The sequence below is a fragment of the Prunus dulcis genome, chromosome 5 (assembly GCF_902201215.1).
Source record: "Prunus dulcis chromosome 5, ALMONDv2, whole genome shotgun sequence".
In the NCBI taxonomy this organism is placed as follows: Eukaryota; Viridiplantae; Streptophyta; class Magnoliopsida; order Rosales; family Rosaceae; genus Prunus; species Prunus dulcis.
Window position 1 is genome coordinate 16125530 of NC_047654.1, and position 15429 is coordinate 16140958.

Sequence of the window (15429 nt, forward strand, 5' to 3'; positions counted from 1 at the left end):
CCTTACGGCTGTCAAGACAGCTATTCATACGGAGAGGTCTTCTCGATTCGAAGACCAGCTTTTTTGTTTTGATGGGCCGGGTCGGACTGACTGGGCCAGGGCCTGAGTTTTTCTTTTGGGGTAGCAGCTACGCTCAGGAACAAAATAAAAGCGACATCGTTTACACCTCTTCCTTGCACATAGTAAAAATTTGCCTGGCAGAAATAAGTATCGCAGTACACATTACCCGGTAGCAGAGAAGCGAGAGAAAACGCACCTGAGCTCGCAGCTCTTGTTATATAACCATTCGGATCCGAGCATCCAGTTCTAGGGTTTTCAATATCCGATCACCAATCACAAAACAATGGCGATGGCTGCTCTGAGACGAGAGGGGAGGCGTTTCGCCCCTTTGATCTCTCCCCATCCGATGGCCGCCATCCGATCCTCCATCGTCCCTGCCGAGTACGTTATCTATCCAAATCCGCTGTTTTTTTTCTTCTTTTTGTTTTGTTTGCATTATGCATTCTTGTTGCCCTCTGTTTGGATTCCGAGAAAGTTGAAGAAATGGAAAAAAAATTTAAATAGATTTTGGATGTCTATATTGTGATGGCTTTTGTTAAATATATGTATGAAGAAATGAAAGCTCAACCCAAGTTCGGAAGTGGTTCCTTTTGTTTGTGAACAGTGATAACCGTAAAGATTCCTTCACTTTCTCGGTGAAAGAACGGCTAATAATTGAATTGTTCTTAAACTTAAAGTACTGCAAATGTCCGATTTTATGGAGGACTCAAACTATTAATTAACATTAAACGGCTATTAAACTTGGGCGAGTGAATATTATTGATTTTGCTCGGTTTTGCTCTGTTTGGATAGTGCTTTCCAAAGCGTTATCATTTAGATTACCAAGAGACGTGCGGGAGAGGCTGTGTTTGGTGTATCTGTGTTTTTGGAAATGAAATCAAGGGCCACAAGGAACTCATGAAACTTGAATGAAATGACACAATACCTTAATGCACGTTAAACACTGAAAACCAAATATAGGGTCTACATTGGTCAATATGCTAAGCTTGAGATAGCCAAGTGAAGCCTTTAGAGGCCAATACTTTGTATTAGTTTGCTCTACGGAGAAGTGGGACATATTGAACCACAAATAAGCAGTCAGAAGTCTTAAAGTACAGTGTTTGTCTCCTCCTTTGGATTGAAAATAGTGATATGCCGCACAACCCATGTTCCTGTGAAGAGTATTGAGTATAAAATTGATTTTTACCAGGTAGTATAAGTTTAGGTAGTTACATTTGAACTCTGCATTATTTATTTATCTATTTATTTTAAATATGGAAAATGCTGGATGGGGAACTTAAGCATTCATATATAAATCATTTTAACAGTCAATGGTAATTTTATAAAAGTCATTTTTTATTGCTTGCCATTGTTTTCCTTTTCAGCATTGAAACAACTAAATTATTTGGTTTGGTTGGCAGGGAGCAGGCCCCTTTGGGAGTCCGCTCAATTTCAACTCAAATCGGTAAGAACAATTGTCGTGGATTACTTATTATTTTTTCCTCTTTTATGAAATACTCGCGGTTTTTTCTGCTTTTTGGTGAAACATCTGTAGCAAATGGTAATGCAGTTCTTTTGTAATACTTTGTGCATTCAGTTAGAAACCGGATGAAGAGTGTGAAGAATATCCAGAAAATTACAAAGGCAATGAAAATGGTTGCAGCCTCAAAGCTACGAGCAATTCAAGCTAAAGCTGAAAATTCTCGTGGCCTGTGGCAGCCCTTCACAGCACTTCTTGGTGACACTCCCAGTATGTATACTGGCATAATCTTTGCTGTTCAAGTTTATAGGAGTTATTTGGCTCATGTACTTTTTGTGTATTATTCTTCAAGTCAAATCTCACTTGTATTTGACTTGGTCATGGCATTTCAATTTTGTCCTCTATAACCTGTAAAAGTTTAAACTCCATTATTAATTCATTCTCATTGTACCTCCACTCTATTGATGTTCATTCTTTTAGCTGTAGCTGTTCCACATGTTCTTTATCTTTGACTAGCTTAATGGATTCACTGTTACTCTTGCCAAGTCTTAGCTCAACTGGAAACTGAAAATTACTCTTCTCTTTTTATTTATAATGTGTGTGCTTTAGGAAGGTGTATTTCACTCTTTGTTTTCCCTCATTTTGATAAAGAGGTTAGTTTCTATTTATACATATTGATATTTTCTTAAGTTTCCCTCATTGTGTATTTTTATGTTTCCATGCCAGGTGTCCAAGTTAAGAAGGACGTTATTGTTACCATCTCTTCAGACAAAGGTTTATGTGGTGGGATTAACTCTACTTCAGTCAAGATAAGCAAGGCCTTAAACAAATTGAATTCTGGTATTTCTTGGAAGCTCAAAAGCTGGTTGTTAGTCTGATGTCTGCTAAGTTTATTTTCTATGCACATTAATCTTTGTTTTCTTTGAAACTGTCGTAGGTCCTGACAAAGAGACAAAGTATGTCATTTTGGGGGAAAAAGCAAAGGCTCAATTGATACGTGACTCAAAGAAGGACATTGTGCTGGTCCTAACTGAGCTGCAGAAGAATCCTTTGAACTACACCCAGGTTAGTGTGTCGTGTTCATAGAAGGAAAAAAAAAATCACATTGTGAGTGTGCACCTTCTCTGGTGTTTGCTATTCAAGGCTTTATTATTAAAAGTTTGTTAAAATCCTTTTTTTTGGTTGGGGGTGGGGGAGGGGATGGATGCTTAATCAACTGCGTCACTCAGGAAAGATTATTTCGGACTTTCAGAGCCATATAAGATCCTCACTAAAGAACCCCAAAGACCCCAAACACACACACACACGCACCAAACCTATGTGGGAGATTAGCAACATAGTGGGTTTTATTTTATTTTATCTTATTTATATTATCCTTTCTTAATTACGTTTCTTCTCTGACATTTACAGTCGTAGGGGATCCAGCAATAATCTGTTATCATGTCAATCTGTGGTTTTTATTTTAAATGACTTTTATATGTTAGCTCAAATTAGTCTTAAATTGTCAGAGTTCAATGCTCTGTTTTTTATTTTGACCTCAATATCATAACTGGTAACCAAAATTTGATTTTATTTGCCGTTGACACTTTAAATTGCTGAGAGAATACATCTCTTTAACTTGGTCGATGTGCATTAAAGTATTAATTCTCTTTGATGGGTTCTTTTGTTAGGTTTATATTAACTAAGTTATTAATGTGGCAGTTATATATTATATCAGTGATCAAATGTACAAGTTCTTTCCATCATTTTCTGTGTACTTTTTGTCATTTCAGGTATCTGTCCTAGCTGACGACATTTTAAAAAATGTTGAGTTTGATGCTTTGAGAATCATCTTCAACAAGTTCCAATCAGTCGTCGCATTTCTGCCAACAGTGTCTACCGTATTATCTCCGGAGGTAATAAAAATGCTTCAGTTCAATAAATGAACACCTTATCCCTCCTATTCATGTTCTGATGTAATGGGTATTTGATATGATGTTTACGTAGATTGTGGAGAGAGAGGCTGAGTCTGGTGGAAAGCTTGGTGAGCTAGATTCCTATGAGATTGAAGGTGGTGAAACAAAGTCAGAGATACTCCAGAATCTGGCAGAGTTCCAGTTTTCTTGTGTAAGTCCTTCCTTTGAAGTTAGAGACCTCATATTTCGTATGTCATGCAGCAGTTGCGATTGAATCCATTGTTGTGTTCAACACGTTGCATGGTTGTAGGGTGAACTGTTGATCAAAACACGGACCTAATGGGACACATAACATCAAAGTTCTTTCATTTAGGCATGTCTTAGGTTTGACACTTTTGAACAAGTTCTTAGTCATCGAGTTACCAGATTTTTTATTTGCCAAACAGCAGTGCTGAAGAGAAACCTATTCAACTGTTTACAGTCAGTAAGTATTATTGTGACCTACATCATGAAAGGACTTCAGTGTGATTTTGAAATTAAACGCTTGACATATTAAAAATTAAGCATCCATCTTACTATTTGCTTAATTTTCTGATTTTGGTTTTGCCTTAGTAGCTGATGCTCTGTGTGTGTTCCTCAGGGGCAATGCCTCTGTGTTTGTGGTTGTATTTGGGTGCGTATGTATTCCTCAGTGGCAATCCCTCCAAGTTTGTGTGTGTGTGTGTGTATTTGTTCATGAGGAGCAATGCCAGTGTGACTGGCCAGTGCTCAGTATCAGTCACTCTTTCCTTATTTTTGATCTCTTGGAAACTATTACTTTGGGTCCACGAAAACACTGCAGCAACTGAGAATTAACTCTTTATGGATAATTTTATCCTGTAAATGTCATGTTGTAATAGTTATGTAGTTCTGTAAATTCTTCTAAAAATGCATTAAGCTTCTGGAGTAAGAATCTTTTTTTCGCAATCCTTTAGTGGCAGCAGTTCTCCCAGCACACTATAAGGGAGAGGTGCCCATTAAATTTGTGTAGGAACCTTTTCTTCTGCAATTCAAAATCTATTACTGAATGTATTTTGTTGCCCTCCATTCATACAAAAGAATTTCATATTTTGGTCAGGTCCTATTCAATGCTGTGTTGGAGAATGCTTGCAGTGAGCAAGGAGCAAGGATGTCTGCCATGGATAGTTCAAGCAGAAATGCTGGAGATATGCTTGATCGCCTTACACTCACTTATAACAGGTCTCCTCCTCCCCCACCCCTATACACACACACACACACACACGCAAATATCCAATTATGGTTATTTAGTGCACATTTCAGGAAAAGTGCCTTGTCTGGTCTTCTCTGTTTACTATAGAAATTGTCTATTATTTATTTGTTGGTTTATTTTAATATTCTTTTCCACTATGAATGACTGATCTTTGTTGTTTATGTGATTATTTTTTATAGAACTCGTCAAGCATCGATCACCACAGAATTGATTGAGATTATATCAGGAGCATCAGCACTGGAGGGCTAGTAGTTTATCTGATGGTGACGAAATAAAATTGTGTTTTTGAAGTTTAAGATATTACCTTTGTGAGGCATTTGTTATTTCTAATAATTACTCCAGGGTCAGATTCTGGGAACTAAGAAATTATATCAATGATGGTTTAAATTGATGGCTCTGGGATTCCTTCTTCTATATTAAGTTTAGCACTTGAGAAATTCGTCTGAAATGATGGAGGAGTGTATAAATTGTATCGGTTCATTTTGTACCTGATAAAGCTTCGGGATTATTGGGCATCAGCTTTCTCTTCTTCGATGCCATTGTTTGGGGCTCAAAGAGCATTGTTTTTGTATGAAAATAATGTCTTTCTATAATTGCTGGGTCGAGTTGTCATGTTTGGTTCCATGAATTCATGTTCATGATTCTACATGATGAAGAAACTGTCTTAGATTCTTTGTATATTGGTTGATATGAAAGAACAAGGTTATATCTAACCATGTCATCGAGGTGCCTTATTGTGAAAGTTACATTATCACGAAGCCATGTGTGTAATATTTCTCAATGTGTGTAATGTTTCCCAAATGAGATTTTTGTGCTATCTGTCGTACTCAACTTGGGGTTTACGATTAGGGTTTTGATCGAGACCTAGGATCAGTAGGTCTTTACCATTTGGTTTAACAAGTGCTGTGTTGTTGAACTAGGAGCTCTGGTTGCCCAAGAAAGGACTTGTTTTTGACAGCCAAAGTACCATTATATACATTTCAACCTTGTGGGGCGGTTATATTCTTATGACCTTCCAATCGGTGGATTTGGTACAGCAAAGATTGACATTTCAACACAAAGTCTAATCCTTTGATATTTAAAAAATAATAAAATAAAACCGTCCAATCCTAATAATTCTCCTTGTGAAATACAAATCTTGTAGAGGTCTTGGTGGAAAATTTGGTACACATTTTCTCCAACTCTTTTGCTACGGCTGATGGACCACAGTAGAAAACCCCTGTCCAAGAAACCCAAAATTTTCAACGTCTTTTTCCCTTTGATATGGCTGTTGCCCTACTTGCACCGCTACAAAGTTATAACGTACTAATCTTTTATGCTGAGAATTTATTTGTATCTTACCAATCCGTGCTTCTCTATGCCTATGTGCCAATTTTGAGAAGATGCTGATCCAGTTTGGTCGGGCAAAATGCGTACGTACCTGAAAATTCCATCAGATTTATTATTTATATTTAACAACCAAATATTTTTCTCTTTTTTTTTCATTTTTTTTTTCAGCTTTTCTTTATGTGTATATCAGCAAAGACAGAAATGATTTCCCAGGTAAACCATTCCATTTGGTTGGAACACTCTTACCACCACAAGAGGGATAGAAAGAGAGGGTTGTATGATAGACGTTTAAGCCTGCAGATTGCTTTAACTAAGTATGCAGGCCAAGGCATTGTGATTAGGCATTGTAGTGCAGTACTTACCGGAGTCCGGGAGACAAAGTCTATACCATTTTTGGCATGATGCAATGCCTGTATAGCGCTTATTAGAACCGAGCGTGCATCGCCCTCTTGATACACACAAGTTAAGAAATTGTGCATCTCTACAACAGACTGAAGGATGATGATCACCAAAAGTAATGAGAATGCAGTGAAAAATGGTTTGCAGGAAAAAAAATTATGATTAAAGTTAACCTTTGGCTTGTACCTGCTTTTGGTTTGAGTTTGATATTTCCTTCGTGATGTCTCTAAACCAGTCAAAAGAGCTCTGTTCTCTTGTAACCCAATAAAGATAGGCTTTTAGTGGAGCCTTTCTTAAGCTGCCTTCTCTGCAACCAGTCTATTTTAAAAATACCCCCATCCCCCATCAGAAGGATTTGTTAGTTGTCTCAAATGAAACACAAAGTATAACAAATTAACCAAGCCAAGAAACTCTTACATGATGACAATGTGATTTTTCGGCACCATTGACAACATCTTTGAGGATGCTAATGAAAGGTGTAAAACCTATGCCTAGACCAATTAGAACAACAATGTCATACTTGACATGGTCTTGAGAGGCAGCACCATAGGGCCCATCAATGTGTACTTTGGGATAGCCCTTAACTCCAGATAATGTTGCCTGTAAAAGTTCAAAAGGAAAATTCCCTGTAATGCATAAGCTTTTTCCAAATTTTGATAAACTCTTTCTATTCAATTTTCCCAATTTTTACCTCTTGGAAGAGACTGTATATTTGATAACTCCAGTCTCCAGCAGTTCTAATATGCACACTTAGGTAGTCGTCTTCTGGTCCAGAAGTCAAGGAAAACGGGTGCCTGAGTCAACGAACAAAGAAGCGAAAGAAACAGAATTCAAAATCCATAGGCATCAAAGTAAATTTTAGTTAATTACATGCAGGACTCTAGAACAGATAAATGCTATAGTTTAAATGTACCATTCAAATGGTGAAATTTGAGGGCATTGAATGAATATGTACATGCCACTCAGGTACTTAAACCCTTCTGGTTTATTCAATTGGAGGGACAAAACTTTTCCTGGATAAATACTTGCCTGCACAATTGTAACACAAAAAGAAGTAAACAAAGGGTTGAATTTAATTCCCAACCAACTGCCATTGCAACAATTGCAGATTGATGAATTTTCAAGGTACTTCCTTCAGATTAACAAGGTTAATGGTAGTATTGGCCTTTACCTTCAAAATTTCCACCTCATAAAATCCTGATCTTATGGCTCGAAATACTCGTTCTCCGGTATATAATAGAACTGGAATGGCAATATACATCCATGTCTGCTTAAGAAAATTCTTAACATTAAAACTCTATATAAAGGTAAAATTCTAAATACATGAGGACAAAATGAAGTTCAGTTTAAAGGCTTACTGTTTTTTCAGTTACATTGTCTGTAAGGAAGAGGAACATAGAGTGAAGAATGAGCAATGCATATACAGCAATGAACAAGTGGTGTGAATACCAAAAGGTATTATAGCCTGTGACATTCCGAACAGACCTTGGCAGAGAAAGCGGTTGGCGGCGTGGCCATTTTGTTGCAAGTGAAAATGCTATCATCATGAGTACTACCATAACAATCCCTGTTGCCACCTCCTTTGTAGCCAATATTTCAAAGTATGATGGTTGGTGATACCCGAATCTGGCAGCTATTGTTTGCCAGAAGATTAAACGATCCGAATCACTAATTCTTGGCAAGTCACAAGCAAGGTGAGCACCACCATGCAGGATAACTCCTACTACTATCCCTCCTGCAATCATCTGCACAAAATTCAACACAAAATGTAGACATGCTTGTTAGTAAAGTAGAGTGCTATATAGGACAAAATTTTCAAGTTTTTGAGGCTGGTTTTCCATTGGCTCCAAAACTAAAAGCTTGAAATATTTGTTTTAAGGTGGTCGTTATGAGTGTGGAGCAAGTGTTCTACCACTAGAGCTAGGCTAGCTATCAGTCAAACTACCTTGTGGAAGTTAATGTTGTCATTAAATGGAATAATTGAGTTGATCGAACGGTTCTTGCGAAGCCATGTAATTGTATTACGACAAACAGGGAGGAGAATTAGAGCCATGTTGAATTTCAGGGTTTCAGCAGCACCTTTAGCAGTGGACAGGCAGTACCCCATTACTTGAAAAGCTGCTCTATGGCGATATTGTATAAATTTCCAAGTGAATAGTGCAGTACATATGATCAACCACAACAAAACTATCCATGCACGTCGCCAATATGATCGAAATAAAACTTCGTTCTTAGACCTTGGCTCTTCACGTAGGTCAAAACTGTAATATGGACGTCTGATTGACAAGTGATTTGTTGAAAAGGAGCCCTTTGATAAGCTTATTTTGATGAGAGTCTCAAATTGATTGAGCTGCAAGTTAATGGCGAACATTAGAAAGTCAATAAAATGTTCTTGAACATGATTTAACATGTTACAAATCTGCAGAATTAGATGCTAGTCATTTCTCAAAGAGGGTCATATCTTTATTTTTGTTTTTGAGAGAATGAATTTCCATGTTTGAATGGTACCTCTATATATCCCTGGTTTTCAATGTCAAGATGTTCCATGACTAAAGCAGCATAGTCTTCTGCTTCCTCATGGGTCAATGATAACTTATTTGTAGAAGCACTTAGTATAATGGTCTGCAAAAGTGCCCAAATTCCAAGCAAACCAGTAACCATGAGCACAAAATTAATGCTATCTAAGTAATAATGCAAGTTTTATAGACCTTACGCAGTTACCTGCTTAAGATCTTTCTTAGTTATTCTTCCGTCCATGTTTTTGTCACACCTGAAAAGAATTACAAACTTAGAGAAAAATTCAATTCCAAAAGAAGGTAATTTTCTTGATGTAAACAATTGTAACAAGGCTTAAGCTAAGCATCTTATTGAATTATAATGAGGATTATTACAAGTCAAAGTAAATCCGTATCCTCGAATTGAAGCAAGGATCAGTCATACGACACCAGTAACTATGCAGTTCGTCTTTCAGCATATCAACATTCCGATCCCTTGTTCCCCTTAGAGCCCTTAATAGCTCATTAGCAAACTCTGGCGTCTGTTGCATGCCTGCCAAATATGAACCAAAGTATATTATCAAAGAAGGAGCTAATATATTTTTAAAGATGTAGATGTGTGTAAGAGCCAAAGGTAATTATATGACAGAAGAACAAAACTTTCAAGCTACTGCTACCGTTGTAAATAACAACCACAGTAATTAATCTAAAAAGAAGAACAAAAACAGTAGAGGCCAACAAAGCCGCCCACCAAGAGAATAAAACTAATGCACACAGGGCAAGCCAAAGACACAAAGAAGTCAGAGAAAAAAACAAATACATTCTGCAAAAACAATCACATTCTGCAGAAAACAAGCTACCAAAAAAGCGAAAAAAAGAAGACATGTTCTGCAGAAAATAAACAGAACCAAGCCAAAAGTTAAAATGAATAAAATATTGATGGGAATCGTTAATTCTATTTGCTAAACTTTAAAATATGTAATATGATAAACTTAATCAAGTGTAGGCTTGCTCACCTATACACAGACCAAAATCAGACCATTTTATAACCGGTTCAACTCCGTTTCCGGTCAATGCAAGCCGGTCAAACCGCTCCTCTACACCCTTCCACTCCATCCCCCCGTTGCCCATGGTACCAACAAATCTCAGCCATTGAGTTTTAGTAGCTGAACCCGCTGTGGATGCCTCCCCACCATTCTCTGCCATATAATACTGCCGGTTCAGTGCATCTTGAAGTGGTTCTGTTTTATCACCATGAGGTTCAGTCCAAACCGGAAAGAAAGACAGAGGAACAACGCTAGCATTGCAAGAAGACGAAGTAGATGAAGATGGTGAGAGAGCTGAAACAGAGGGTTGGTGAGGGGTTTGGAGCTGCGTATGTGCCTCCATTTTTGGTGATCAAAGTTTTTGTAAGGGAAGAAAGAAATGTGGTTGGTTGTGATGTGGGAGTTTATTTAAAACAAGATTGATGGGTTTTCTAGAATGCAGAGTGCTTATAACTTGTTGAAAAGAATGCATGTTTTAAGGATGAAGAAGAAAAGAGTGGCAGCATTTAATTTGATTTGTTTGATAGATACAAACTATAGCTAGCTTATGGGCTTTCTTGTTCACTTGGTTTCTTGGATTTGGGTGGTTAAGAAAATTAAGTAAGAGAGGTTTTGTTAGTGGCTGAAAAATTAGGAGCAGAAAGGAAATGAGAGCAGGTAGACTAATGAAAAGGTTGTGGAGAGAGAGAGAGAGAGAGAGAGAGAAGAGAGTTAAATTTCCCACCAGCCTAAACCAAATACATCTCAGAATGAAATGATTCTCACCATGCAAGAAAGGGATTTGGAGAATAATTGGTTATAAAAGTCACATTGAGCTAGCAGCTCCCAATTGCTCCATTAATTTGGACTTTGTGCATTGCATGCCTAGCTATGACTTATATATATTCTGTGGACGAAAGACAAAGGGTGTGCAGGTCATAAGACTTACAGTTATTTAATTGTGCACCCAACCACATCATGACCTTGAAGCAAAAGGGCAAGTGAGAAGTAGGCAAATGATTGGCCACAGTTCTTCATCAACTCAACTTTATGCAGTTAGGTACAATTCTACCTCTTTGCAGAATTAAGCAACATCAAGTTCAAATTCCCACTTCAACCAGCCAAATGGGATTTGCTAAATTTGGCCATTGATCTAAGATTCAATGTATTTACAGAAAGAAAGAAAAAAAACATAGAAAAGAATGTTCAGAAAGCAAATTATCTCAAATGTCATTTGGGTTGGCATGCATTTCACCCCAAAATTAGTTCATACAGAAGAAAATAAACACAATTAGCCTGACTATTTGGACAGCTAATCAATCAGATCATGCATACAAGTCATGCTAGATTAGCAACTGATCCAAAACATAATTGTAGTTTGTTCATTCAAAAATTCTCTTTTGGCCAGATGATCTTAGAGCCTAAACACACCTAACGCCCTTAGGAAAAAAAAAAAAAAAAAAAAAAGAGCATAGGGTGAAGCATGTATGCGTTTTTCTTTTTGGTCAAAGCATGTATGCATTTCTATATATATATATGGGTATTTACCATATAATTATACCACATTTTAATACCATCTCACATGGCAGTTGAGGTGGACATCCAACTCATCAAAATTATATTAGTTTTTTTTTTTTTTTTTTTTTTTACACATCAATTTCTTATTATTTTAAAAAAACCTAACCCAACTGGATTAGAGACTCTTCAGTTTTCACGTAGTCAGGCTGATACATGAACCAATTTGTAAATGCAAAGGAACCAACTTACCAGGTCGTGGAAAAATCAACTCAACCCAATAACAAGGATAAGATATAATCACAAACGCAGCTCGCTACTAGTGAATGTGAATTAACTAAACAAATTCATAAAGGATTGATATTTAAAGATTAACATTATTTATAATAATGTCTGATCAATCACACCACCAGGTAAGATCGAGAGACAAACGAGTCTCTCAGTCCACTACAGCCAGATTTTGATACTGTGGGCCAGAGATGGCTGCTTCCATGACATGGTGCGGGCCAACTTCCCCATCGTTATCCAAGAAGGACTTGAACAAATTATTGGAGAAGCCACCCAGCGTGGCCACCCCTGGTCGCCGACGACAAGGCACGGACGCCGTCCCGTAGTGGTCTAGCTGCCAAAACACAATCTGTGGCACTGCATCACCGTACCCTTTCTCCTTAAAATTGCTTTGTATTGCGTCATAATCCGACTTCCAGCAACCATCACCTTTCCTTTCCATGGCTCTTCACCCAGTTGAGACACCAGCACAGCCAAACCCGCAGACACATCCTTGAAGAGTCCACTCGAGACGTTGCACGCAACCAAGCAGTTGCTGAACTTGCCCTGCTTTAAGTAGACCTCCTCCACCATTGCCTTCCACTGAAGCTCAGCCGCTTGTCCGACATCCCCATCATTCACATAGCCTATGATCTCATGTGGAAGCAGAGCATCGGCCTCAAGCTCAATCTTGGAGGCTTTCAAGTCCTCCAAATACTTTTTAATCGGGCAGCCCCCTGCTTGAGAGCCCTCAGAACTCAAGAACTCTGCCAAGGGCACCAGCACCTCCTTACTCAGCCGATCTCGGACTCTGTCCGTGTAATGTGCCTCCTGAAGCCCTTGGGATTCTATCGGAAAAACCTTCATCGCAATGCTTTCACACAGCAGCGTGGCACGGTCGAGGGAGGAGCCGACAGGAGGGCATGCGAAGGCAGCTGAGCTTAGTATCTCCTCCTGCTGCTTCTCCAAGTTTTGAATATCTTCCCTTAAGTAGTCCGCGAATATATCCGAAACCCGGTCGTGTAGGAACCGATAATCCGAGTTGCTGTTATTCATGGCGATGGTATTATTATTGTCTTTCTTACTGAGGCGGTAGAGAATCTCGACGAGGTCATCCATAGTCCCGACTGACTTGGAAAACTCGGAGACGATAGTGTCGGCGTTGCAGGCTAAAGTCTTGGGGTGGTTGTGGTGGAGCCAAATCGCCTTCCTGTAAAACGCTTGTAAATAGTATTTTCCGAGATCATAATCGTCGTCTCGGAGGTTGCAGATGAGCTTGAGTGTGGTTAGGGAGTCGTGGGACGAGGCCAGCTGCAGCAGTTGGTCGAGATATTTGTATGGGGCTCGGGTGTTTGGTAAGACGCGAAAATAGAGATCAAGGCAGGGGTTGCCGGTTGGAAACACTGCGGCGGAGAGCGGATGTTTGGGGAGGAGGAGGAGGAGCAACATCAGTTGTATAAGAAGCCACTAGTCTTCTTGATTTTTTTTGCTGGAACACTAGTCTTGTTGTTATCAACTGCGAAACTATAGTTTTGTCGATAGGGCAGCCGTCTCCTCTCCTATACACGCAGGATAACAGGTACAAACCTATTGGTATCCCTCTGACCCGTATTAAATAATGAGGGGAAGGCTGCTGGGCTGGCCTGAGCTGGGCCCGATTGGTATCCAAATCAAAATTAAAGGACATTGACAGCATGGGCCAAATTCATGCAGAGAGTGACATTAAGGTCCTCAGGCTTTGACCAACAAAAAAAATATGCTTAGGTGACCCCTTGGCTGGCTGGTGTGCGACCCCAAGGCGCACACGGCGCACATCAGGTGACGAAAGACCTGAACGAGTCTGTCCACTTAGGGGTCGTTTGGTACGGCGGACTGTTATGGACCGGACTAAATCCTAGGACTGTCTTGGATTAGCTCGGATTGGATTAAGCTGGATTAAGTACTGACCTACGTTTGGTGTTGCGTCGGACTAAAAAACTGGATTGTGAAAATAGTGAAGACTTATGTTTGGTGTTGTGTTGGACTAAAAATAATAATTTTTTAAATTTTTTAATTTTAATTAAGAATTTTAGCCTAAAAATAAATAAAATTCTAATATTTTTGAAAGGCTGAAACTGTCACATTTCTTTTTATTTTTCTTCATCCATACTCTTCTCTCCTTTGTTTTTTCTTCTTTATCTTTTCTGATTTCTTTTCTTCTTTGTCTTTTCTTATTTCTTTTCTTCTCTGCCCCTTTTTTCCCCCATTTCTTCCTTCATCTTCTCTCCTCTGTCTTTTCTTCCCAAGCCCCTTTTTTTTTTTTCCTTCCTTCATCCTCTCTTCTTCTTTCCATTCCCAGGCCATTTCTGTTTTTCTTTGTTTCATTCTTCATATTCTTTCCTTTATCTTTTCTTCTTCCTTCCCTCCTTCTGACTCTCTCTTCATGCCACTACAGATTCAACCATCAACTCACCCTCTCTCTCTCTCTCTCTCTCTCTCTAGTTCCACTAATTAATGGTTGTGGTGGTTCGATTGGGTAGTGCTGGTGGTTTAACTGGGTATGTGGTGGCTGGTGATGATGGTTTGATTGACTAATTGGGTGATGGTGATGGTTCGATTGGGTATGTGGTGGCTGGTTATGTGTTTGATGGTGGTGGTCTGATGGTTGTGGCATCGTGGTGATGGTGGTATGTTTGATGTTTCGGGCTCGTGTGTTTGATGGTAGAGGTGGTATTCAGCCGGACTGTGTGTTCAAAATAGCATCCTCGCTATTTTGCGAACTCAGTTTTCGGCTCGCTATATTAAACAAGCGAGTCCAACGTTTTTTTTTCCCATTGGACTATATAATCTCATTTAACTTAATCCCCTCCCTTACCAAACATAGGTTTTAAGGACTATTTAACCCAGTCCAGTCCAGTGAGGCTTAGTGAGGCATGCCAAACAGGGCCTTATGGGTTTGGAGTGTGCATGTGCCTCCATTTTTGTTGATCAAAGTTTTCGTAAGGGAAGAAAGAGAGAGAGAAAAGAGTTAAATTTCCCACTAGCCTAAACCAAATACATCTCAGAATGAAATGATTCTCACCATGCAAGAAAGGGATTTGTGCTAACCATGGTAGTAGAGACAGAGGAAGAAAAGAGTTTACTGGAAGTTTCTAAGAGCAGATGAGAAAACTGAATGATATTTCTTACTTAATCGTTGTACAGTACAGTATATATATGTACATTTACTTAGTCTCTTTGCTTAATGAGTAAGTAACCGTGCTAACAGCTGACAGCTAAGCAAACCAACCTCCTAACTATTCTAACAGCTCTAACCAACTCTAACCATTGGGTAAACACCCCCCCCTCAATCTCAGTTAGGGTGCCTAAACTGAGATTTCTACAATGCTTAACAAATATTGGACTATGAAGCCCCTTAGTAAGAATATCTGCAACCTGATCATCAGTAGGAATGTATTGAACTAAGAAGTCCTTGCGTTGTATACGTTCTCGAACAAAACGGAAGTCGACATCCAAATGTTTGATACGAGAATGGAACACAGGATTAGAACTGAGAGCTAACGCAGACATGTTATCACAAAACAACAGTGGAGGTTCTGAGAGAAAGACATGAAGATCTGCAAGTATCTGACGAATCCAAGCTACTTCTGTTGAGGCATTTGCAAGAGCACGGTATTCAGCTTCAGTGGAGCTACGGGAGACAGACCCCTGCTTCTTAGACTGCCATGAAATTGGA

At 38.9% G+C, this 15429-nt stretch overlaps 3 protein-coding genes across 6 annotated transcripts in view; 1 reads left to right on the forward strand and 2 right to left on the reverse strand.

The window, feature by feature from the left end:
* The first annotated feature begins 172 nt into the window (after positions 1-172).
* LOC117627044 (ATP synthase subunit gamma, mitochondrial) overlaps positions 173-15429 on the forward strand; it is a 15703-nt gene continuing 446 nt past the window's right edge. Inside the window, exons 1-9 of one of the 3 annotated variants that reach the window (XM_034358918.1) lie at positions 173-441; positions 1461-1504; positions 1637-1789; positions 2246-2359; positions 2457-2584; positions 3292-3414; positions 3506-3625; positions 4532-4653; positions 4864-5296. In XM_034358918.1, coding sequence (XP_034214809.1) covers positions 344-441; positions 1461-1504; positions 1637-1789; positions 2246-2359; positions 2457-2584; positions 3292-3414; positions 3506-3625; positions 4532-4653; positions 4864-4933 — 972 coding nt within the window. In that variant the 5' untranslated portion in view covers positions 173-343 and the 3' untranslated portion in view covers positions 4934-5296. Of the gene's footprint in view, positions 442-1460; positions 1505-1636; positions 1790-2245; positions 2360-2456; positions 2585-3291; positions 3415-3505; positions 3626-4531; positions 4654-4863; positions 5297-15429 lie in introns of those variants that run through there. The other 2 variants (XM_034358919.1, XM_034358921.1) reach the window with 2 other exon arrangements.
* Positions 5664-10751, reverse strand: LOC117627043 (respiratory burst oxidase homolog protein F-like). Of its 2 annotated transcripts, none has more exons than XM_034358916.1 (14): positions 9924-10751; positions 9304-9460; positions 9134-9182; positions 8921-9034; positions 8358-8762; positions 7771-8157; positions 7584-7679; positions 7326-7441; positions 7104-7206; positions 6830-7012; positions 6599-6730; positions 6376-6504; positions 6026-6104; positions 5664-5903 (listed from the first exon to the last, which is right to left on the reverse strand). In XM_034358916.1, the coding sequence occupies exons 1-14, from the start codon at positions 10294-10296 to the stop codon at positions 5794-5796; spliced, it is 2433 nt and encodes an 810-aa protein (XP_034214807.1). In that variant the 5' UTR covers positions 10297-10751; the 3' UTR covers positions 5664-5793. The 2 variants fall into 2 exon arrangements, with proteins under 2 accessions (XP_034214807.1, XP_034214808.1); XM_034358917.1 differs by having other exon boundaries at positions 5788-5903; positions 6402-6504.
* On the reverse strand, positions 12066-13163 carry LOC117629129. Its single transcript, XM_034361636.1, has one exon. The coding sequence runs from the start codon at positions 13161-13163 to the stop codon at positions 12066-12068; it is 1098 nt and encodes a 365-aa protein (XP_034217527.1).